This window comes from Odocoileus virginianus, unplaced genomic scaffold, assembly GCF_023699985.2.
Source record: "Odocoileus virginianus isolate 20LAN1187 ecotype Illinois unplaced genomic scaffold, Ovbor_1.2 Unplaced_Contig_8, whole genome shotgun sequence".
NCBI lineage: Eukaryota > Metazoa > Chordata > Mammalia > Artiodactyla > Cervidae > Odocoileus > Odocoileus virginianus.
The window spans coordinates 2,001,405-2,026,476 of record NW_027224325.1 but is presented as its reverse complement, the minus strand read 5'-3'; the positions used below and the strand labels follow the sequence as shown (position 1 = coordinate 2,026,476).

At 51.7% G+C, this 25,072-nt stretch overlaps 2 protein-coding genes across 3 annotated transcripts; one reads left to right on the top strand and one right to left on the bottom strand.

The window, feature by feature from the left end:
• The first annotated feature begins 161 nt into the window (after positions 1 to 161).
• On the top strand, positions 162 to 21,379 carry TAFA3 (TAFA chemokine like family member 3). 2 transcript variants are annotated; one of them, XM_070463903.1, is made up of 7 exons: positions 162 to 274; positions 11,830 to 11,998; positions 13,137 to 13,186; positions 14,523 to 14,638; positions 15,318 to 15,467; positions 16,395 to 16,519; positions 17,843 to 21,379. In XM_070463903.1, the coding sequence occupies exons 4-7, from the start codon at positions 14,524 to 14,526 to the stop codon at positions 17,852 to 17,854; spliced, it is 402 nt and encodes a 133-aa protein (XP_070320004.1). In that variant the 5' UTR covers positions 162 to 274; positions 11,830 to 11,998; positions 13,137 to 13,186; position 14,523; the 3' UTR covers positions 17,855 to 21,379. The 2 variants fall into 2 exon arrangements, with proteins under 2 accessions (XP_070320004.1, XP_070320005.1); XM_070463904.1 differs by lacking the exon at positions 162 to 274 and adding an exon at positions 12,903 to 12,965 and having other exon boundaries at positions 8,298 to 11,994; positions 13,133 to 13,186.
• On the bottom strand, positions 2,875 to 8,544 carry PPM1J (protein phosphatase, Mg2+/Mn2+ dependent 1J). The gene is made up of 10 exons (XM_020871542.2): positions 8,201 to 8,544; positions 6,548 to 6,662; positions 5,798 to 6,085; positions 5,392 to 5,504; positions 5,048 to 5,132; positions 4,146 to 4,264; positions 3,871 to 3,934; positions 3,608 to 3,715; positions 3,340 to 3,491; positions 2,875 to 3,195 (listed from the first exon to the last, which is right to left on the bottom strand). Exons 1-10 carry the CDS (start codon positions 8,524 to 8,526, stop codon positions 3,048 to 3,050), a joined length of 1,518 nt encoding a protein of 505 aa, XP_020727201.1. The 5' UTR covers positions 8,527 to 8,544; the 3' UTR covers positions 2,875 to 3,047.
• Positions 21,380 to 25,072: the final 3,693 nt, after the last annotated feature.

Genomic DNA, 25,072 nt, shown 5'->3' with positions numbered 1-25,072 from the left:
GGGCGGCGGGGCTAGGCGCGGCGAACTGGACCGGGGAAGACTCTGCCTCAGCGCCACATTCCAGCTCTTACGGGCGGACCAGCGTCGGGAAAGTTCAGAGGCGCCCGGGGTGGGGTCAGGAAAAGGCCGCTGCTGCCCTCCCGTGGCTGAGCGGCCACCCGCGCCTACACCACCTGGGTGGTGTCCCGTGGGAGGCGGGACTGGGAAAGACGGCTTCGGGGACGCCGGAGGAAGGGGCTGCGGAAAACCCCCACCCTCTTAGAATCGTTGCGCAGTAAGTACAGCCCACCATCATCCCGCAGCCTCGGAGACCTTTCAGAACCTTTGAGATTCAGGGGCACTTGGTTCCACCTTGCAATTCCCTTCCGTCCCCCTACCCGGAATTTCCTACTCCTACCCATCCTTCAAAGGGCATCCTTGGAAATCTTTCTGGATTCCCCAGCTAAGAATTCAGTTCGCACCCTCACTGTCTTATTTCTGTGCCTCTAGGGACACCTCCCAGGTGGCTCAAGTGATAAAGAATTCGCCTGCCAATGCGGGAGACACAGGCAGGAGAGGCGGTTCGATCCCTGGGTCAGGAAGATCCCCTGAAGGAGGAAATGGCAACCCACTCCAGTATTCTTGCCTGGGGAAATCCCATGGACAGAGGAGTCTGGTGGGCTACGGTCCATGGGGTCACAAAGAGCCAGACAGGACAGAGCACAGCACACACACAGCACAGGGACACCTAGCCTGGTCTGAGTTGTGTGTTGGGTATTTACCAACACGTTATCTTTTTCCCTGAAAGGTACAGGAGGAAGTGAATGGAGGATGAGGAAGTCTACTTACATTTTATTAGCTTGTGCAGGGTACACTACATAGCTTTTAATAGTCATCACAGATTTTTGGGTTAAGTATACACATCCTTTTACCTGTAAGGAAACTGAGGCTCAGCAAGTTCAGTGACTTGTCCAAATTTTGCCATATGTACATGGCAGAGCAAAAATCTCAAGAGAGTCAGGCCTGTCTGGCTCCAAAGCTGGTCTCTCTCCCTGCTGCCCACTGTGATCCTTCAATCTGTCCCTTCGCACTTTCTGGCACAATGTGTGGCACGTAATAGGTTTTCAACAAATGTTTGCTGAATGAATGAATGTTACAAGTCATACAGACTTTGAAGATCTGACAAGCAACCCACACATCTGCTGAATGAGGAAACAGGTCCACAGCAGTTTGGTCCCAATCCTCTTAACTGGCTCAATAGACCTAGCTATGTATTCAGTTCAGCTCAGTTTCTATCTTCAAAGAACTTGCAATCTAAATTCAGAATACAAATTAAAGATAGGTAATAGTTATTGAACCCTTATTACATAGACTGGGCTATGTATACATGAACTACATTAGTCCTGTAACCACCTCGTGAGGTAGTACTGTAATGCCCATTTTTCCAAAAAGCAAGTTGAGGCTCAGAGAGATTGCAGACTTCTTCTTGGTTGGATTTGGCACCAGGAACCAAACAGCAGGACTTTCAACAACCTGCTACTTCACTGCTGCTGCTGCTAAGTCGCTTCAGTCGTGTCTGACTCTGTGCGACCCCACAGACGGCAGCCCACCAGGCTCCCCCGTCCCTGGGATTCTCCAGGCAAGAACACTGGAGTGGGTTGCCAGTTCCTTCTCCAACTTCACTGCTACTCTATACCAAGTCCTCATATAGACATTTACAGTACAAGAGGCGAGGGCTATAGTGCAGGCATGCATGGGCTGTGGAAGAACAGAAGTGTTCAAGTTGGGGTGATGCATTGATTTTAAACATGTTGGAGCTACTCTAGACCCACAGAGTTGTGGAAATCCCAAGAGGGTGGTGGTGGAGAAAGACAGGGCTAGAGAAGGAAGCAGTGGCCAGATCATGAAGGTCCTTGTATGCCACACTTAAGAGTTTGGTCCAGGTGCAGTAAGGAGCCACTGAAGTAGTCTCTCAGAGGAATCACCAACTTAGATCCACATGATGGAAACAGCTTCCTGGCTGCTGTGTGTAATCTTTACTGGGGAAGCAGAGAAGTGGCTTGGAAATAAAATCAGCAGATGAGTTAGGAGGCTTATATACTAAAGGACTACAGTAGTGACTCTGTGTGTGTGTGTGTGTGTGTGTGTGTGTGCGTGTGTGCACGCGCGCGCGCGCGCTCAGTCATTCAGTCATGTCTGACTCTGCGACTCCATGGACTATAGCCCATCAGGCTCCTCTGTCCATGGGATTTCCCAGGCAAGAATACTGGAGTGGGTTGCCATTTCCTTCCTTCTCCAGGGGCTCTTCTTGACCCAGGTATCGGACCCAGGGATGGAACCCACATCTCTTGTGTCTCCTGTATTGGCAGGTGGATTCTTTACTACTGGGCCACCTAATAGAAATATGTTGTAAAATATTTAATCATCAATACTTATGATTGATTAGCTTGATGAGGGAGAAACAGAAGCCAATTGATTAGCTTGATGAGGGAGAAACAGAAGCCAAAGGTGATCAGCTCCAAGAATTCTAATTTGAGTAGCTGAGCTAATGACCCCTGAGATAGAGCCAGGAGAAGGATGTATTTGTGGGAGAAATGATGGATTCATTTGGAGGAATGTTGAAGTGCTTGTGGGATATCTAGGGGATTGTTTGGAAGACCACTGGGATATGTAGGTCTAAGGCTCAGGAAAAGTCTGGACTGGAAATGGTGCCTTGGAAGACACCAGCTCTAGGATGAAGCCACAGAACAGGATGCAAGTGTATGAAGTGGGAAGAGCAGAGGAAAGAGGCTGGGAACATTACATTTTTAGGGCTCTTCTGGAGTTCTTTCCACCACCCCAAGGAGATTTTCCTTACCTTTCAGTTATAAGTCAAAGTAAATAAAGACACACATCTTTATTCATCTGGTTTATTTGCCAAGAGCTATAACTTTAGATCTAACTGGCACCCCTTCTTCAGTTAAGTTGACACTAAAGAAGGTCAGGGAAACAACTTCGGAATTTGGGTTGGGAGAGGTGTAAGTATGAACAGGCTGGGATGGTGGTGGGAGGTTCAGGGCTTGAGCCTCTCAGGAGTAACTGCCTGGCCCTCCCAGGGGGATGACGAAGACTGAGATGTCATCCCCGGATCCCAGCTTGTTGTTGGGGAGACGCCAACCACGGTCGCGGGGTGTGCCCCGGGCCCCCAGGACCAGAGCTTGGGCCAGAGCGGTGTACCTGCCAGGAGCACAGGTGCACATTCATGTACCAGCACGTCTACGGGGAGATGGGTGCACAGGCCCGCATGTGGGTCCCCCAGCATCGCTCCCCTTTGTCCCTTCCTTCCCCATCGTCATCCCCTTGCCACCACACAGCCCCTACCTGCTGGGGTCATTGGGCTCATAGGCCGACAGCACCCTGTCCACAGTGGCAGCTACCTCGCAGTCACTGGTGACATCCCACAGCCCATCTGTCCCCAGGACCAGCACGTCATCTGGGCAGTGCTCATACTGCGTCAGGTCATACACTTGCACCTGGTGGGGAAAGAGGGCGCAGAGGGAGCGTGGAGATAAAGCAACCTCGGGGGAAAGCTAGCCCGAGACCCCCAGAGGAGGGAGGGTATGGCCAAGGAGGCTCCCGTGTGGCTCACCTCAGGGAAACAGGAGAGGAAGGGTTTGATGGGCAGGGTAGAACTGCAGACCCTGAGGTTGTGATCCCCCAAGCCCCGGGTCACCCCAATGGTGGCCATCACTCGAGCCTAAAGAAAATGAGGAGGGCGTGCTGCTCTAGCCCCATTCCGAGTCTCTGGGACCATGGACCCTCTCCACCCCTACCCTCAGGTAGAACCTCCACCTCCCTAGACAAGTTGTGGTGGGTCCTCCTGCCCTCTCCCACCTCTACCATGGAGTTTACCTTTTTGCCCTCCCCACAGACCAGAGGAAACCTGAGATCCTCCGGCTCGATCTTTTTGTAGGCCCTGGGGAGGGGGGAGTAGAGGAGGCATCACCCAGGCATCAAAGCCCCTCTCCCCTAGGAGCCACACCCCTTAGACAAACCCCTTAAGAAGGGCCACACACCACCCCCCACCAACTCCCAGCCTAGCCCGGCCTCCAGCTTCCACCTTGCTACTGGCCAGGGACTGGTTGTGTTGCCATGGAAACGGGCCCCAGCTCTGAGGGAAGTGTTACCAGCCAGTCATGTTCTGGTCCCGGTACAGCATCCTCTGCCCCAGCTCCTTAGGCTGAACTCTGCGGGGGAACTCGAGGTGGGTGAATTCACCACCCAGCAGCTCTGGTTTCAGGAAGCCCTGGGGTCGGGAGTCACCAGAGAGAGCAGAGGGCCAGAGGGCATTAGGTTTACAGCACATCCTGGTGTACAGATGATGTTAATTATAGCAGACCCTTAAGTGGAGTTCAGGTGGGAAACCTGGATTCAATCCCTGGGTCCGGGAAGATCCCCTGGAGAAAGAAATGGCAACCCACTCCAGTATTCTTGCCTGGAGAATCCCATGGATGAAGGAGCCTGGTGGGCTACAGTCCATGGGGTCCCAAAGAGTCAGACATGACTGAACGACTAACACTTTTTACTTTAAGGGGAGTTTACTCTGTAACATGCTCTGTTTTCACATTAACATGTATTAACTCATTTAATCCTCATAACAGCCTTTAAGGTAGGAACTCCCGATGCATGGAGAAGCTAAGGGAGTTGTCGAAGATCACACAATCTTAGCAAAGTACTGAAACCAGGATTTGATCCTTGGCAGCCCAGCTCCTAAGCCATTGCTTTAAAGCATCAAGCCATCCTGTTGCTTAGGGGCCTTTGCTGTTTCCTTTCCCCACCTCTGACTGCACTTCCTTCCTCAGTGGGGGGCCACAGTGGGAGCTTTGGGGCAGCCCATGTTCCTTCCTCCTGTGTCCTCCACACCAGCCCAGCCCTGCACTCCTTAGTCTGTGAAGGGGCCTTCCCAGTAAGCTCCAGTAAGGAGCCTTCTGTCTGTGTGGTGAGGGTGGGCGAGTCCCTGGGACCTGGTGGTACAGAGAGGCACAAAACTCCACAAGGAATGGGAGCAGGGGGGTTGGTTCTTACTTACAAGCAGCTGAAGACGCTGGCGCTCAGTCTCCGGGGTGAACTCCCGGGACATTGGAATGATTTCACCATTCCGGACAATGATGGCTCTGCCCAGAGAAAGAAAAGGTTTGGACTTGGCTCTCCTCAGCCCCCTCACATGAAGAATTCCAAAAAGACAAGGCCCGCCCTCAGAGTCCCTCACCCAGACCTTGTTTTTTTTTTCCCCTCATAGTTATTTCAAGCCATTCCTTATGTCTGTGATCCCTCCTGACCCCGTCTAGTCTTTGATTTTTAACACCCACCACTTCATTCTCTTCTGTTCCTCCATCCCCCCCCACAGCCTTTTTAAAAGCTCCCACCCCATACCTGCTGTCACCTGCGTTGGCCACATACACCTTGCCTAGCAAGTAGACCACAACCAGTGCACAGCAGCCCCCCTCCACTTGGTGGCCACGCCGCTCCCGGGCCATCTGCTCATCCTGCCATATGACGAAGGGTCAGAGGGGGGTGGATGAGGAAGAGACTCCATACACACAACCACCCAGCCCACCCACATCTGCAGAAATAAACTGGCCCAGGCAAGCCACACTGGTGGAGAGTAGGGAAGACATCTGTATAACACACCCTCCCTCCCCGCCTCTGAGCCAAGTTCTGGTCAGGTTTTCGAACCTGTTGTGGGTTCTCAGAGTCACCTCCTCAGGCCACCTGACTCCTATACATAGTTGACCAGAGTGTCTGCCTGGCAGGCCGTTGGCCTGGGCCAACCACTTACCATGAGCTGGAAGGCATTCTCAATGGCACCCACTACCAGGCTCTCGTGAGTCACTTCCTTCTGTGAAGACCAGCAGGACTGAGGACCAACCAACTGAGAGGAATCAGAGGAACCTGGAGCCCCCGGGGTGGACGGGAGGCAGAGGGGAGGCGGTAAGGGGTCCTGGAGTATCTCTACCAGGTCTTTTAGCTGCTCCCGAATGTGGCGATGCAGAAGCCTAGAGGCCATTTCAGCAGCCCCGCCCCCTGCATGCCCATCAAACAGACCCCAGTAGTAGAAGCAGAGTCCCTGGAGAAGGAAAAGTTGGAGGTGAGTGAGTGTGTGTGTGTTTTGTGCTGGGAAAAAAGCAAGACTCTAGGCATCCATATAAATATCAGAGAGGAAGTCTGAGTTTGGTATTAAAGGCAAATTAGATTTATTCATTCATTCACCAAGGGCCTACAATGTGTCTAAAAGCAAAGTAGCAAAAGAGTCAAACTCAAAGGGTAAAGATGCAAACATAAGCAATGGTAATTACTTAAATCATCAATAAATACATGAGCATCTACATTTAAGTGGAAAACTAAATATTCATACTGACATGGTAGAATCTAACTGAGCAATGCCAGATAAAGGTTCTGTGCCATAAGGCAGAAAGCTAGTGATTTAGGAGGTATTGCGTGGCTCAGATGAAAACTAAATGCCTAGAATCCCTGGGGAGAGGTGTCTCCCATGTTTCTGGAGGCCAGGAAAGGGGGTGGGGGGGCTTACCTGGCCTCGGCTAGGCTCCCTAGGTGCCCCTGAAACACTCCTCCGGCCTTCCACATACACCACTTCACAGCAAGCCTGGTCCTCATTGTGCCGGCTCTTGCCAGCGTTGATGACCCTGTCAGGCCAGAGTGACCACATCAGGTTGGATACCAGACCAGGTCCTGGAATAACTCCCACCTTAGACACACATACCCTTTCTGGCCTGCTGGCCAAGCTGAGAAAGGTCACAGCCACCTGGGAACCAGGCCAGAGGGAGGAGGAGAAGGGAGGCAGGGCAAGTCACAAGGAGTACAGTCTGGGTGCTGGGCTCCGCAGCAGCACTTTCCCACTCAGTTCTCCCACCTCTGGCTAAGGGGACATCCTGATGGTGCCACGGGGGGAGGGCCTGGATGAAGGGGAGGAGGTTTTAATTCCTGGCTTGCCAAGATCCTACATCCACCCTGGTGCGCCTCCCCCCAAACTGTTCTAGTGCTGTGTCCACAAGACCCCACCCTACCCTCATGAGCACACCCACCTTTATCCTAAAATCATCCAGTGAAAGTTCCTGCTGCTTTGTTTTTTTGGTTTTGTTTTTTGACTGCTTGTGGGGTCTTAGTTCCCCAACCAGGGATGGAACCCGAGTACCCTGTGTTGGAAGCTTGGCGTCTTAACATGGAAGTCCCAGTTTCTGCTGCTTTGGCAATGAGTAAGTGTTCCAGCCCATATCAGGAAAGGGAATTGAAATAAGGTAGGAGTGGAAGACCCCATGGACTGTGCTGAAGCCACACAACCCCAAACTCATTCCAAATAGGAAGTTAAAGGAGCTGATAGTGGGGCCACAGGTCCACCAGCCACCACCCTCCGCCCTTGGCACCTTCAGCTTCCTAAGTGCTCTGCTTTCCCAGCAGATGCATTAAAAATCCACGGGCCCTATGGGAATTCCCTGGCGATCCAGTGGCTATGTCCTCTCACTGCCAGTCCCAGATCCCTGGTTAGGGAACTAAGATCCCTCATGGCATACAGAGAGACAAACAAAATCCAGGCGGCCTTGGAGCAAGCCGGCCGCTCCCGCCACTCTGACCGCTCTGGCCCGAGGGTCCACTTCCTTGCCTGGCCAGGGCAAGTCCACCCATCAAAGGGTGTTCAAGGGGGCCCTCCCGCTTCCTCCGGGCGCCCCCCCACCTCCCGCCCCTGGGAAAGCCGGCGGCAGCCTGGTGTCGCGGGCTATTTCTGGGTGTGGAGGGGGAGGGGAACGGTAAGAGGGACAGGGAACTGGGGCGCTGGGGTCGGGAAGCCCAAGGAGTTTTTCTAGCTTCTATCTCCTATGTTACAAGGGACCCCCGGCCCGTGACACCTCCCCTCTCTTGGCCACTAAACTACGGGGCCGCGACTGAGAACTGGCCAACTCATCGTTCACGGGCCCTTCACCCTCCCGGCTCAGGGAGAGAACAAGGTTCTGAAGCGGCGCGGGTGAGGACAGTCAGCGAGCTAGAAGATCCTGAGAAAAAGCTGCTCCCGACTTGAGAAAAGGCTGGGGGCGGGTCCTGGGGAAAGGGAGCCCCCTGGCACCGAGCGCGGCGAGGGGGATGCATCCCAGGGCCCGGGATGCCGAGGTCGGGAGGAGGTTGGGAGGGGGAGTCCCATCCTGGTTAGGGTGCCCCCGGGGGCGCTCACTCGGCGTAGCCCGTGCTCCAAGGCAGGCGACGGCCGGTGTCCGGAGGGCTTTGCACAGCCCGGCCAGCGTGGTCGTCGGCGCGTCTCAGCCCCCCGGGGCTCAGCTGCAGAAAAGTCGGTCGGGAGAAGCTTGCTCGAGCCTCTACTGTCCTCGCTGGCGTCGCACCCCCGCTCCCAGTCCTGGCCGGAGGGCTCCTAGGAGCTTGCGGAGGGGCAGCGGGTGGCGCCGAGGTCGCGTTGGGCAGGTCTGGCGACTTGGGGCGCGAAGGCGGGGCGCCCCCGGAGCTCACCAGGTGCGCCACGGCCGAGCGCACCCGGTTTAGCATGCTGCCTCCCTGCCCCGCCCTCGGCCGTGGCCCCGCCCCAGAAAAGGCCCCGCCCCCTAGGACTCGCGAGGGGCGGTGCTCGCTCCGGTCGGTTCGGTCCCTCTATTGGCTCCCCGCCCCCAGGCAGGTCCCCGGCAAAACTTCCCGGCTCCCGGACCGACCCCGCTGGCTAGTGGCCTCTACCCCTCCTCTTTCCGGCTTCTCCCGCCTCCGCTTTTTAGGGGAAGAAGGGTCTGCTGTTGTAGGGAGGGAACAGAGAGAAGGAAATCTTACTTCAGCCTTGCTCTAGATTAGACATCAGCTAGAACTTCCCCATTGTGACGGGAAGGGGGTGTCTCCTCGACCTCGATTCATTGTGGCCAGCCTGCCCAGAGGGTGATAGAGCTGATGACTTCCATCAGCGACCGCTGGGTGTGAAACTCTGGTGTGATAACACCTCTGGCTGGGGCTGCCAGAGTGAAAATGAGGGCGAGCGAACTGTTGCTGGGATGCTGTGGAGGTGGTAACAAGGCAGGCTGGAGCTAGTCATCCTGAATTGGTGAGCTGGGTAAGTTCCTGGATTCCTAGAGGCACTGTTCCCCGTGAAGACCACCTCTAGATCCGACAGAGCGGTTGCCACTCCACTTTTTTTTTTCCAGGACCCAATTTCCTCCCATATTTCCATATTTAAACCTCCCTTGACCACAGAAGAATAAGATAGTAAAGATAACAACAATAACTACCGTTTATTGAGGACTAACTACATAATGGTCCCTCTGCAAAGCGCTTTCTATACTTCAGGCCCTTTACACTGCACACTAACCCTGCAAGGTAGGTTTTTGTTATGTTCTTTTTATGGATGAGGCAGGTCTGGACGCTCCTGTTATTTTACATGACTTGTTCCAGGAGGTCAACAACCCAGTGTGAAATTTATGCCCATGTCCATTTCCCAACCACCTAAACTGATACTATCTTACGAATCAAGCTGATTTATCAAGCTCAGAGAAGAAGGGTTAAGAAGAGGCAGGTGAAGAGCAGAAGAGTGGGGGTTCCTTCTCTCCCACCCTCTTTCTCATAACACAGAGACTGAGAGCAATCCAGGTGAACAACTTCTGTAACTGCCACCGGGGGGAGACAGAGGCCAGGCTAAGTGCCTACCTGAGCGGGGCGGGCGGTACTGACAGGCTGCTGAAAGAGCTATGGTCCCTAAGCCTGGGAATTGATTGGGCTTCCAGAGACACCTCCTTCCTTGAGGTGTCCTCCTTCCTTGAACATGCACAGTTCAAATGAGGACATGGCCCTTAAGGTCCTAATGCAAGTTAGGGTGGTCCTCAGAGATCGCTGGCACCCAGTTCATGATGGGTATTCCACCTCTGGACTCTGTCACGTGGGTGCTTCCTGACCACGACTCTGTTCCTGGTTAGCCTATAGCCCCAGAAGGGGTGACTTTCCTGGTAGCTTCCAAATAAAAATCTCACAATGTTCATTCAGGTTGGTAGACTTCTATAATTACACCTACACTCTGGGCAAAGAGAAAGAAAAAAGAAGTCACAAGAAAAGAAAAAAGTCACAAGAAAAGAAAAAGCAAAAGTCAGACCCAAAGGCACACAGAGTGGCAAGGAAGATGGAGATAAAGGACTTGCTGCTGCTAAGGATATTTCCTCCTGTTTGAGAAAAACTGAAACGAGCTCACAGATAAATGGCATAAACAGCCACAGCAGGCCAAAGACAGAAGAAAAAAATACAACATCCTGGCTATTTTTATTATTCATTGTTTCTGGGACACTTGGCTTACCACTTCTCTGTGTCACTCAGCTCTGTAATTCCTGCTCTTCACAACATCCATCATGATGTGATTGCAAGTGGGTTACAGAGCCAGGGCCCAAAGACCTCCTAGTTTCAGCACCAGATGGTCAACAGGGATCTCAACAGTTTCCTTGGGCTTCAGAACAGCCTTCTGACCATACCCAAATCCTAAGGATCTCCTCTCTCTGAACCTCTCACCACCTATTCCTGGCATCATCACACCTCCTCCATCCTCAGACTGCCCCAGAACCTGGTGAAAAGGTCACCACCTCTGCTCATCCCCAAGGCAGCATAGAGTGAAAGGGAAAAGCGGGCATGCAGTGGGAAGAAGCAGTCTTGTAGGATATTCTTCTCTGCTGAGAACTGTTCAGAGGCTGGTCCTGCCAGGAGTGTGCAAGGCCTCGGCTAGGGGTGGAAACTGGGCATCCCTAAGAGAAGTCCCTCTCTCCTGGGCCACATGCAGTGGCTCAGAGTCCAGACTGGGCTTATTCCCCTTGCCTCTCCCCTCCCCATTACTCCAACCCAAAAGCCCTCTTTAACTAGGAGGAATAGCCTTCAATTAAGAGACAAATTCACACACCAACCACCACTTCCCTCTCTCATTTGTCTAATACTTTCACATTCAGATCATCTGTAATGAATTATACACTGTACAATGGCAATTACATTGCGGTTTTTATGGTGATGAAGAAACTGGGTCTCAAGAGTTCCCAAGTTGAGGTCACCCAGAGGCCTACCAAAGCACTCCTGCCAGTTGGACTCCTACCCGCATACCTCCCCTGGTCCTTCCTGCCCCAAAGGACACCACTCCTGAAGTAGAGATCGTTTCTTATTTCCTCCTGGATTTTCAACATTTTAACACTGAAGTGATAACATAGCTATCCAGAAAAACACTGTCAAATAGGATTTTGTGCATCGTGGGAATGTTCTATGTCTTTTCTGCCCAATGCAGTAGTCCCTAGCTACATGTGGCAACTGAGCACTTGAAATGTCATGAGTGTAAATGAGAAACGTAATTTTATTTAGATCTAAATAATCACATACTACTAATGGTTACCTTATTAGACAGTGCCGTTCGGAAATCTTCAAGGCCCAAAGTCTCTGAGTGTCTGAGCTGTCCTCACACTCAGCACCCCCACCCCAAGCCCTAAGACGTCCAGAGTTTTGAGGGACCTCTCTGAATTACCCCAGCCTACACCAGGCACCGCATTGCGGGACTGGCTTCTCTTCCCCTCGTCCCTGGTCTTGCCTCGACCGCCAGGGGTCGCTGTGCCCGCCGGGCGGGCGGAGCGCTGTCTGGGAGGCGGAGGCGACAACCGCTCTGGGCTGGGGCAGCGAGAGCGGCCCCGGGCCGAGGAGGCGGCGGCGGCGGCGGCGGCGGCGGCCGCGTACTTCCCCAGCCTGCGGGCGGGAGCTTCGGAGGGACCCCGGCTGAGCTCTGCAGAGCTGGCCGGGCGGGCCCGGAGCTCCCCGGTGCCCGGAGCGGGCCCCGCCTGATCGGGATGCCACTTTGACCAGAGCCCCACGGCTTCGGGGACACAGCAACTTGGTGAGGGGAACAGAGCTCCGGACTGGACAGCCCCGGATCTGGCCGCAGTTCCCCTTTCGGGTCTCCATCCTGGGTTCAAAGGTGAAGAGAACCTCGGCCCCGCGGGTAGAACCAGCTGGCACCGCCTGGGACAGGTAGGTCCCGTACTTGGGGGCTCAGAATTGGGAGGACTGAGTCGTCGTGGGGCGGGAGAGGTGGGGAAAGGTGGATCTTGTAGTTCACATTCTCGACCCTATGCTGGCATGCAGGGGTTTGGGGGAAACAGCCTGGGAAACTGAGGCAGGTGTGTGGAAGCCCGAGGACAAATCCCAGAAGCTTCTCTCTCTAGCTCTCTCTAAGGGAGGGAACAGAATGCCAGAGAACCCACCTAATACACTCCGAGGTCTTTTGGATTTTGAGGTTCATTAAGAGAGATGAAAACAGATTGGAGGATGTGGCAGCTCAGAGAGAAATGGGATGGGGGGGGCTGCCTTTGTGATCATCAAAGCAGATATTCCCGAAGATGGGGGGGAGAAGAGATACAAACTCAGGAAAGAGGTGCTTCAGGAATCTCCTTGCTCTTGGAGCACACCTATCCCAGGGGGGTTTGGCACCACTTCCTCCATCTGCCCCCACAGTCCTTTCTGGGCTCTCACTCTTGGGGAGCCACAACAGGAGGCTCTCGGTCCTTCTTGAGCCCCACCATCTGACCTGCCCCAGTTCCACCTCCCTTTGGAAGCTGAGAGAGGGGAGGTCTTAAAGAGACCTTTGGAGCTGAAGCCTCTGGGGCTCAGAAACCTTGAGGGGGAATGGGGGTGAGGGTGGGAGATTTGAGCCGGCTCCTGGGCAGTCCAGGAAGCAGGTGCGAAGCAGGATGAGGAGGAAGGGGCAGCAAAGAGGATTCAGGACCTCGGGGTTGTTATTCTCAGGAGCCTCTCCCTAGCAGGAGTCTTTCAGATTCTGCTCAGAAACACTTCTCTGGCCTTCAGCCTCTTCCCAAGACCAGAGAGGTGATAGCATTGGTTCGTAGACACCTCCTACCATCTCCCACTTCTCTTTTCAGGCTTACCACCCTACATGTTCCCAGAGTCTGCAAGGCCCTCTGCGAGTTCCCAAGGCAGAGGAGGTACCTTACCCCCTGTCCTGGCACCTTGGGGAACAGTCTTAGAATTAGGTTCTACTTCAGTGCCCAGTCTACCCGCTAGCCCTCATCCAGGCCCTCTTCCACCACCTGGAGGACCACAGGCTCCCTCTGTCCCTTGCAAAGCACAAGAATCTCTCTTGCCTGTCTAGGTAGAGCCTGAAGCCAGTGGATGAAGAGACAGAAGCTAAAAGATTCCAAAAAAGGTGAGTTGAAGAGGGGGAGTTGGGGCGGCGGGGACATGGGTAGACATCGATTGACCACTGTTTCCAAAAGGAAGAGGGGAGCAACTGAGTCCTGGCATCTGGTTTGGCCTCTAGTGTTCCCAGCACCAAGCTGGCACCTGAGGGAGCCCAGTGATGCCCCAGGGGGCCAGCAGGGCAGCAGAAAGGGTGGTTCAGGCCTCTTCTGCACTTGGTGGCTCCCAGCTGCTCTGTGCCTCTGCTTCCCTGGGACTCCCTCCACTGTCTGGGAAAGATTTGGGAGATGTGAGCCAACAGGATGAAGGAGGAGAAGGAAAGGGGAAAAGAGCAAAAGCAAAGTGGTCCGGTGGGAACGGGGCAGCTTTCTGGGCTCAGGGCTCTCCGACCCACATGCTGCCTGGTCTTGGGCAAGTTATTTGACTTCTCTGAGCCTCCATACCACTTCTTCCTTTTTATATTTAATTTTTGTTTAAGTTGAATTGCTAGCAGATTCCTATGGTTCAGAATCCAAAAGATTAAGGAGCAATAGGAAGAAAAATGTCTTTTCTCCCTTTGCTTCTTGGCCAACCAGTTTCTCACTCTCAGACCACTACTTTCTCTTCTTGGTGGCAAACAATGTTATTAGGGTCTTTTGGTACATTTTCCAGAGTGAGCTAGCTTACTCATAGTTGAACAACATATATAATCCCTCCCCTTTACACTGAATACACATCACCCTGCACTTCGCTTTTTTTCCCCCTAAATGATGGGTTATTCCTGGAGACCACTGCGTGCCTCAGTACATACAGCATTTCCTCTTTCTTTTGCAGCTTTCTCTGTGGGACTGCATTTGCACAGATGCCCCAGAATGTATTTAGCCAGTCCTTTATTGATGGTTGTTTAGATTGTGTCCAGACTTTTTGGTATCAGTTTGCTCATCTGTAAAATGGGTACAAATAATTCTACATTGTAGGACAGTTGTGAAGGATTCAAGAGAGTGGTTGCAGAGTGTGTGGGTCAAGTGCTCAACACATGGGAGTTAGCATTATCAGTCCTCCCATGTCACAGCCCTTCATGGGACCATGTCCACATCATTCTTTAAGACACTTCCTAAGTGTCATCTCTTCCACAGAGCTTTCCATGCGTTTCCCAGCAGAACGTGTCCTTTCCTTCCCCCCTATCCTACTCTGGCACTCACCACTTTCTACAGTGAGTGTGTGCTAGGCTGAGAGCTGCCTGGGAACAAGGTGGGGGCCTTGCCCCCACTCTGTGCTGCCCAGAGCATGTGGCACTGGGCACTGGGGTGGCTGGGGGGTGGCTCCTGCCTGGAGTCAAGCAGGGCATGTGCTTCTTTCTGCAGGATGCGTGAGAGGGCCACGCAGACCTGGAACACGGGCGGCTGGCTGCTGGCACTTTGCCTGGCCTGGCTGTGGACCCGCCTGGCCTCAGCTTCCTTGCAGCCTCCAACTCCGACAGGTTTGGGGGAGGTGGTGGGACCGACCCCAGGGGGCACATGGTTTTCCAGGATGCCTGGAAAGCTGGACGCTAACCACCCCACCCCATTCCACAGCAGGCAGATCTCTAAGGCAGAGTACAACCCTCAGATTCTAGGGGTTCTGGCACCTGTTCTTCACCCAGGAACTCTGCCCTGTCTGCTATCCCAGTCCGAAAAGGCACCAGCAGATCCATTCTCATCTTCCCTTCCAGGCAGGAAGGTGTTCTGCAGGGAGAGGCGCCCCCGGGTCAGGGCTTAAGTCTAGCCTCCTGGCCTAATTCTGTGGTTTTCCTTCTGGGATGGCTAAAGCTGGTGTAAGCGGATCATCCTCCCCCACGCATTGTAAGCCCCGAGGCCCTTGGCCTCACCCGGAGGAGGCCAGGAGGTGGGGGTTGGTGTGGACTCCTTCTTTCTCCTGCCCAAGGGCTAGACTCTGCCAGGGTGATGAGTGTGGCCTCGCTGGGGAGGAAGGAAGGACAGGAGCCCTGGGACGTGGCAGGGAGATTTCATCCACTTCCTCCTCCCCCACAATTGGAAATCTCTTACCTACCCCTGCCCCGAGCTGGGAGGAGGGGCTGAGGACATGGAGTTGCGGGGAAGGGGAGGAGGGTCACTGGCCTGGGCTGGCCACCCGATCTGGATCTGTGCTGGCCCCTCCAGTCCCCGTGAAGCAGGGCACCTGCGAGGTGATCGCCACCCACCGCTGCTGTAACCGGAACCACATCGAGGAGCGCTCCCAGACCGTTAAGTGCTCTTGCTTTTCTGGCCAGGTGGCCGGCACCACCCGGGCAAAGCCCTCCTGTGTGGATGGTGAGTGAGAGGCTGGGACCCAGCGGGGAGGGCCTGGTCAGAGAGATAAGAAGGTCTGTCCGGGCTTCGCCATCTGCTAGGGATGCAATTTCATGCCCATCTCAGGGCTTTCACCCTGGGAGTCTCAAATGAAGGAGCACTTCTGGGGAGGAGGGGCACAGATGTGACCATCCCCATCCCAGAAATGAGGAGAGTGCCCTCACATGCACACGCCCTCCCTCCAGACCGCACCTACTGCCTGACACAGGCGCGGGTCCATTTCCTCAGGGGGATCCTCTCAGCCTCCTGGCAGGCTCATTACTTCACACCCACTCCTCCAGACGCCGACTTCTTCACCCACGGCTCCTTCCCAGGCCTCTCACAGCCCCTCTCATCCTCAAGCCCGCCTTTACCCTCCACACACGTCGCTCAGCAGTGGATTCCTTCCTATTCATGCCTTTCCCGCAGCCCTGCCCATGTTCATTTTTCTATGCTCCCATGGCAGCACTACAAACACGCCCACTTGTGCTCTCTCCCTCTCTCACACACACGTGCCTACTTGTGCACTCCTGGCCTGTGGCCCCCTCAGATGACTTGCACACTTGCTCACTTATCTGAAAGTGTGTGTCGAAGGCTGTGCCTCTCTGCTATTAACCAGGTGGCTCAAGTCAAGAGTTGCCTTAGAAATCACTTCCCCATCACCCTGCCCTGGCTTTGGTGAGATGGAAGGTCAGTAGGCTTGAGGTTTGTGTGGTTGTGTCCCCAGGCCTCAGCCTGAGCACTGCCTTGCAGGCAGCTCAGAGTCAGGAAAAGACAAGACAAATGCAGGGCTCAAAGCCAGGGTATGTGGGAACACGCCCTTCATTCTGCACAGACCAGCGCGCCCCCCCCCCCCCCCACTGCATGCAGAGTGTTTAGATCTGCCCTCACTGCCTCCTGCTCCCACAGCCTCCATAGTCCTGCAGAAGTGGTGGTGTCACATGGAGCCCTGCCTGCCAGGGGAGGAGTGTAAAGTGCTCCCGGACCTGTCGGGGTGGAGTTGCAGCAGTGGACACAAAGTCAGAACCACCAAGGTATCCAGGGGTGGACCCTTCATCCCACCCCTGCTCTTCTGCCTTCACCAGCAGTGGGACAAGGGGGCACAGAGGCCTGGGATCTAGGATGCTGGTTTCCCACAGTGAGAGCGGCAGACCCTCTGGGCTCATCCCAGACAGTCTGCTGGGTTTGTCTAGACTCTGGGGGCTGGAGTCAGGTCTTCTGGGTTTGAAATCCAGTGTGTCCTTCTGGTACAGTTTCAATCCCTGGGTTGGGAAGATCCCCTGGAGGAGGAATGGCAACCCTCTCCAGGATTCTCTTGTCTGGAGAATCCCATGGACAGAGGAGTGTGACAGGCTACAGTCCATAGGTTGCAAAGAGTTAGACATGACTGAAGTGACTTAGCATGCACGCATGCATGCGTGTTTTCTGAGCAGATTCCATTGCTCCGTAAACTTTGGTTTCCCCCTCTGCCTTGAGTGAGTTTTCCTCCCAGAAAATGTCACGTCCTTGGAACAAAGTAGAGAATCGAGGAAATAATCTAGATAATTCCAAGTGGAATCTGCAGTGGACATTCTTCCCACCCTCCCCTGCCACAGGCCCCACCCCACGCTCCCATGATTCACTCCTTACAGCTCACACCTGCCTTCCTCTGGTTGAATGGCTGTGCTGATACCCCCGGAGTGGGTGGTTATTTTCATGGTTTGCTGCCCACCCCGCAGAGCAAGGGTCATTAAAGTTTTATTGAACTCTTAGCAGTTCCATGCGTGTCACAGTTAATTAGCTGTATCACTCTGTCATGGCCATTTGAGTAGATGAGTAACACTGCGGGAGAGGCCAGAATCCTGCCTTCTGCCTTCCCCCTTTGCCATCACACCCAGCAAACAAACACGCAAACAAGACAACAGAGAAGGAGAGGTGGGCTCTGGAGTTCTGAAGAGAGCAACATTTTCACAGAGCATAGAACAGGAGCCACAGCAAAGTAAGGTGTGGCCAGACTGAGAGTCAAGCTTCCTATCTTCAGGCAGGCAAGGGACACAGTCATGCTGAGTAGATTTAAGACTAGGAGAGACCCACCCCAGAGCTTCTGACGTTGGTCACTAGTTTATAAGTTTGGGTTTGTAGCCTGTAGATCTCTGTGCTTGCCATTTGTCAGCTACTCTGAAGCAAACAGGAGTGACATGTGAGTGATTTAAGTTTGCCTGGGCCACCAGGCTGTGCTTTCCCAGTCTGGGCTGCTACAGGGGAAGGGGTCAGCAGCAATGACCGCTAGATGACCTGCATATCCAGGGGAATCTCTAGCATGCTGGGATGGCACAGGCATTCCCTTCTCTAACCTTCTTGCATCACTTGCTTTCTAGGTGACACGATAGCTCTTGGGGTCATGACCTGACAGCTTGATTGAGCTGTGGACGAGAGAAGGGTGGCCAGTTATCAGCCGGCAAATATTGGGATTTGCTTACCTGACCCATACCCTGTGCCCAGTACACGGTCCTCTTTCCAGGGGCATTGCAGTCAAACTTCTCAGCAGATCCAGACTTCATATCTCCAGGCCCATCTCCAGTCACATACCTGTGATGCTGGGCTCTCCTGGGAGACAGAAGACAGTCAAGATACAATCCCTACCCTTTAAGGAATGTTCAGTTAAGTTGGAGAGCAGACGAGAGGCAATCTGGACAATTTAGACTAAAGTGTGTGGTATCAGGCTGTGGTTTCTGGACCATATGCTGTGAGCATGTTGGGGTTTGAGGAGGAGACTCCCACAGCTCGTCGGCCACCCCCTAGCCACAGGGCACAAAGACAAGAGGTCATATTCACCACCCACTACTTCCCCACTTCACGTCCCTCTGAATCCCCTGCAAGTGCTGACCTGCTAAAGGAAAACTCTCCCCTGATGCTTGACCACCTGTATCTCATTTGGATGGGACTGAATTGACTTGGGAAGGGAAAGCCGAGATGAAGCCGAACAACTTTCCCGAAAAGCTTCTGCAGGGGCCTTGCCTGCTTTGGGCATGCTGGGTATGGGCTGGACAGGACTGTAAATCCACCCCACCCAGGTACCGCAAGTTTTTGTTTGTTTGCTCATTCTAACAGATGACGAAACTGATTCCCACAGAGATGAGATGACTGGCCCAAGGTCTTAGTGCTTGGGCTCCTAAATCTCTAAGACTGCTAACCTTTCGCTTAGCCTGGATATTAGGATTGCAGCCTGGGTCTTCCATGCTATTTTTAGCTCAAGAACAGGAATCTGCAAAAAACTGGCCGGACAGCAAAATGATTCTGAGCAAGAACTTTCACAAAGGTGACTCCTCTCTGAAATAATCCAGAACATCTACTCACCAGGATGTGGGGCCACTGGATCTCCTCTCTGCCCTCAGCCCCAAAACTTCCAAACAGTCCCCTGACAGTCCAGTTACAGGTGGGCACTCTGAGCTGGTGGCCTCATTGTTCTCTCGAACCTGTCTCTTCCGGAGTCCTTAGGAGTCTACACCTCTCAGAAGCTCTGGCTCCAAGAGAGGGTCTGGGGTAGCATCCAGGGTAGGCTCATCAGAGTCCTCTTCCTTCTAAGGCCCTTCTGGGCAGCAAGGGAACCCCTGGTGGGCTGGATAGAGACTCTGTCCAGGCCTGAGGGTCAGCCAGTGAGATTGGCACCCTAGATAGTTTGGAGATGACACATACACAGGCCTCAGAGATGCAAATTACTTGCATGTCTCATCAGTAAGAAAATCACAGACAGCCTCAATGACTACTGGCATCAACGGGGATCGACTGGGATCGCCAGGACTGCGGGATGTGATGGGCCTTGAGGGGAAGGGTGTCAGTGGAGAACAGCTGGGACAGTGCTAAATTCTGACTCTCGGAGAAGACAAATCAGGGTTGGGGCTTAGTCTCAGCCCCTCTGTGCCTCTCTCTCCCTCCCTCCCCATGTCGGAAAATCAAGAACATTCACCCCACTCCGGGGTTTATCTTCTTGTTTTTGCCTTTTCATTGCTTTTGGTAACAGGATGAACAATGATGCTGGCTTCACGCTAGACTGTTACTGTCAGAATTCTGACAACTTCGAATCTCTCTGCACACAGTGGGGTCATAGGGTGGGGTAGTCGAAGAGTAGGTCAAAGGTGGTCATTGCTTCCTTCAGGTTTCGGAATGGGTTAAGGGATTGGCATACTTTCTGGAAAGGATAGTAAATATTCACAGGCTACAGACAGTCTCTGTGGCATATTTGTCTTTGTTGTTTATTTTGTTTCATGTTGTTTTTTAAAAAAGCCTTTTAGAATGTGAAAACCATTCTTAGTTCAAGGCCTATACAAAACCAGGCCCCAGGCAATTTTTGGAAGGTTGCCAGCCCCAGTGAACCTTTGAAGGCAGGCCATCTCTGCAGCTTGAGTCTGCCTCCCGGCCTGCCTTCAGTGCAGTGGGAACCTGAGCTGGAGGGCTGGGTAGGGTTTTGTTTTTCTTCTAATGTTCCTTGAGAGATTGGCAAGTGAATTATTTAGACTACAAATGAGACAGCTTTAACTGAGTCAGAGAGGAAGAGCCTGCTCTCCTTGAAGCCAGGATGTGGGCTTCTCTACTCCCTTCCCATCCCTCAAGACTGTGTCCAGGAGGGAGGGAGAGGACTCCAGTCTCCTGCCCATCTTGCTGCATCTGCAGTCACTGGGCTGTGAGCTGGGGGATGATACTATACCTGAGCTGCCAACCACCACCAGCCCCTGCCTCATCCAGGCTCCTTGGTCCTCCCTGACCTTCCTCATCCTTGCTTCAGAGAAGACTGCTTTCCTTTGGCACATGCTGGAGTTTGCTCATTCATTTTTTTAACTCCTCAAAGCCTCCATTTCCTCTTGACCCATTCATATGTTTATTTGATGGGCTTTGAGGGGTATTCTTTATTTGGCCAGGAGAGCCCCATACAACAGGATCTGGTGGAGAAGGAAAAGCATGTCATCTCCCAACAGAAGCTCCCTTGGATCCTGCTTCCAACTAAGTAAATATTTGTGCACATTTTGTAGCTATCTCAATGGAAGTACAGGAATGCAAATGAATTTTCCTGGAGTACAGAGGTCCTGGAGTCATTTTATGTTCCCTTTCTCCCTTAAGTGGGATGGGCTCTCAGATTTCCTGAAGTTGGCTGGTAACCCTACCCACCCAGCTTTGGAAGGAAGGTTGCCAACTGCAGAAGATCATGTGGCTAATTTCTGTGGCCTCCTGGCAGTTTCATTAAGGTCTGTGAGTGACATCCTAATTAATGGCCCCTGACAGTTGGCTGGAGTTGAAGCCACCACTTCCTAAAATCACAGTCTTAGAGCTAGGAGGGATTTTAGAGATCATTAACCAACACCCTCATTTGAAAGATGAAAAAAGGAAGGCTCAGAGAGGTAAGGTAATTTGCTCAAAATCACACAGCAAGCTGGTGGCAGATCCTGCCCAGTGATCCAGACAAGTGCTCTTTATCCTACTGCACATTGCCTCTTACCCTGGTATAGATGAGGGATCTGGAAAGAAACCAGAATATTAGCAAGGATGAATGTGAAAGAGCCTCACTCTAAAATCGCTTGACCCTGTAAGTTCAAAAGAACAGAATGAAGAAGAATGGGAAGCACTTAGAGATGTCTACACAGAAAGAGGGGAAATGGGATAAAGGGGGGGATTGAGATCACTCATTCAGAATAACATCAAAACACCAAAGCACTATACAAAATAATTAAAATGAAGCTTGATTTCTGTCCTTCTTGGAGGAGAGAGAATGGAGCCCTTATCAGTCTTTGGGAGACCTGTGCACCCAGTTTTGATGGCTTTAGGCTTCTTTAGAGCCTAGTACAGGGGTCTGCAAACCAAAGCCCATGGGCCACATCTGGTCCACCACCTGTCTTTGTAAATAAAGTTTTATTGGAATATAACCATGCTCATTTGCTTATTATTGTCTGTGACTACTCTTTCCTGCTATAGCAGAACAAGTCACTGCAGAGAAACCATATGGCCAACAAGACTTGTTTTTGTTCTGTGCTTGTTCTGTGCAGAAGACAGACAGATCTTGAAAATGACAATGAGTTATCGTAAACTTAACCAGGCGGGCTCTATTTTCAGTTTCTGTCCCAGACATGGTTTCTTTACTGGAGCAGACATCCTCTGACACCTAATATGAGCTATTGATCTGAACATGAGTTTTCCTTCTTTGCTTACCTGCTTCTGCCAAAAATACCGTCTTGGACAGGTCTTATATGTCTGATCACCTTGAATTAAATGGCCTGAAAGAATGGTGGGTTTCTTTTTTTTTTTTTTTTTGAGACTTAGTTACAACACAAGCTGAGTGCCAACACTGGGCAGGGCTTAGGTAATGTCCCCAGGATGCTGTATATGCCCTGAATCAGTGACCAATATATAGTGCTGTTTCTTGCATAGCTGGGATTCATGAGTCTGAAAATTAAGGGGCTGGAATGGGAATGGCTCCTTTATTGTTACTCTTAGTGATCCCCAGGGGAATTTTTCCTCCCCAGACCCACAACTTTGGGCTCTGCCAGCTTAGAAATTAATTTGTCTGCCTAGATTAGTTATACATAAGTAAAATATGATATATATGTGTCTTTCAGTGACTATATTAGATGAGGTATTTGCTGAAAGCAAAATGAATATGGAGTGAATAGCAGAGAAGTTAAAAATGCCAACTTTGACTACATGACCCATTATAGAAATGAAGACTAGTAGTTATAAGTATTTCTTCCTCACATTAATATGAATATTAATGTAAATATTATCCAATTATTTTCTTCAATTTTCCCACTCATGAAAGTGATCGGGACTATTTACTACTTGAAGGTAAATAGGAAAATACACAGAAACTGCCTGAAGCTTCATCCAGAACCACAAAAAACTGACTCCATGTGTTGAGATTAAAGGTGAAGATATGATAAAGAATAAAAGTGCTTTCTGCTTGGGTCCTACCATGTCATTTTAATTTAATAAACTGGTTTCATATACCTTGAATCATCTCATCTCCATAAATCCCTGTAAGGTAAACGTCATCAACAACTGTAGATGCAGATGCTCAGAGAGGAAAAAAATGTCTAAGGACCTTCAATAGCTGTCTCACTAGCCAGGTCGTCAGAACCAGGAAAAGCACTTTAAGTGAGAATTGAGGAGCAGACATTTTTAATATGAATTGTCTCATTTAATGCTCACAATAATTCCATGCTGCTTCTGCTGCTGCTGCTAAGTCACTTCAGTCGTGTCCGACTCTATGCGACCCCATAGACGGCAGCCCACCAGGCTCCCCCGTCCCTGGGATTCTCCAGGGATTCTCAGGCAAGAACACTGGAGTGGGCTGTCATTTCCTTCTCCAATGTGTGAAAGTGAAAAGTGTAAGTGAAGTTGCTCAATCGTGTCCGACTCATAGCGACCCCATGGACCGCAGCCTACCAGGCTCCTCCAGTCCATGGGAGTTTCCAGGCAAGAGTACTGGAGTGGGGTGCCATTGCCTTCTCCGATAATTCCATGAGGTAGATATTATTATTCTGATTTTACAAACAAAGAATCTTAAGATTCAGAGAGGTTAAGTAAATTGCTAAAAATTGCACAGCAAAAGAATCAAGAGTTTGAACCCAAGTCCACTTAGTTCTAAAGCTCATATCCTTTCACTACACATGAAGTGTTTTCTTATCATCTCAGGGACTGAGCTGCTCAGAGTCCAAATACTTTACAATTAATACTTAGGGAAGATGAAAGGGGCCAGGGGACGGACTGGATAGTAAGTGCTGTCATAGAGGTGTGTCCTCTGTGCTACAGGAGGAATTATCTAGAAAAGAAACTGGGTCCAGCACAGGGAAGGCATCCTGAGGACCGAGTCTTCAGAGTTGCGTGGGAATCAGCCATGTAAAAGCTGTGTGTGTGTGTGTATGTGTGTGTGTGTTGGAAGGAAAAGAGAAGTAAAGGCTGAAGAAAAGTATTTGCAAAGGAGGCAAGTTCAGGTAAATAGCTAGCTGTAGCTGGAATATAGCGGGTAAGTAGAGATGGTGAGAAATAAAGCTGAAGGTCGGCCAAGGGTAAGCTCAGAAAGCTGGACACAGTGTGGTTTGGGTTCTATTTCAAGACAATGGAGGAGTTTACTAGGGCTCAGGGACAAGGGAAGAGGCAGATTGCCACCTTCGAGACAGATGTAAAACCGGATGACAGTGTGAATATGCAGACAGGAAAACTAGTTAGCAGTTTTGGCAATAATCCAGGTAAGAAATAATAACGCTTTAAATCAAAAGCGCTGTTTGCTTCGGTGTGCAGAGAAGGGGGAAGAGGGTGGAAAACAAGTATATTTTCAAACTCTGAAATCTTTATCCATTCCCTAATGGATGGTTGCTTTTTTCTTTCCTGCTACTGTCATAGAGGTCTCAGCGCCAGCAATGATTCCACGCACAAGGCAGTGATTGCCAATATGCTGCTTGAAAGATACTAAAAGCCCAGCATACCAACATGCTGCCCTCTCCAGGTCTGCAGCCCCTTCACTGGAGTCTCTTTTTTGGGCTATATCCATACAAAAGCAAACATTTACAGAGCACTAACTGGTGCTTTTGGTTAATGACATTTTAAGGAGTCACCATTTGAAACTTAATTTCAAGGAAAGGTTGGAAGAAGAGTTTAGAGATGGACTGTGGCAATTCCAGGGGACCAGATGCCCAGGAATTTTAGGGAAAAAGAGGAGGCCACGCTGCCCAGGGTGGATGGGCTGCTGGGTTGGTACAGGGAGTCCATGCCAGAAGTAATGCCCACCCTTCAGCTTCCAGGAGGTGAGGGCATTGGTCTTCCCTTTCGTTCTGGCACAGGTCAAGTTTCTCGTTAACGTCTCTTCATGGACATGGACTCCCAGACCCAGCTTAAGTTGGTCTGTACCAACCAGAGACTAGGCCCAGCCAAGAAGGAACATCTCCTCTCATGCCTTTTTGGAGAAGTCTTGAGAGGTGGATGTTAAAAAGCTGTTCATAGCAGGCTAAGACTAGCAAGCGCCTTTGAGGCATCCCTGGGCCCCTCAGAGCTCCACAAGCCAACAGACCAAGTTGCAGGTGCAGTGTGCATGCCTAGGTGCTCAGTTACTTAAGTCATGTCCAACTCTGTGGGACCCTATGGACTGCAGCCCACCAGGCTCCTGTGTCCTTGGGATTCTTCAGGCAAGAATATTGGACTGGGTTGCACAGGCGCTCCTCCAGGGGATCTTCCACACTCAAAGATCTAACTTGCATCTCTTACCTCTCCTGCGTTGGCAGGAGGGTTCTTTACCACTGACTCCACCTGGGAAGCCAGCAGGAGCAGCAGCGCAGTACCAGCCAACTCCCACCCTGCCCTAAAGACTAGCCAAAGACTAAGTCAGGAGGCACTGAAGACCGAGAGGATGGGATGCTGAATTTTCCTCCTTGAGTGTGTTACCCAGGACAGCTCTCTAGGCTGGAGGGTGGAGATTCTCACCATCGCTCTGAACAGGAAGGTCGATTTTACCCTACTGTTTACAGAAGCGCCCGCAGGGTAGCCAACCACCAGTAAATGAGACGCGCAAATGCTGTTTGCTCTTAGTCACTGATTTTTTAAAAATTAAGCTGCTTGCTAGTAAGCCG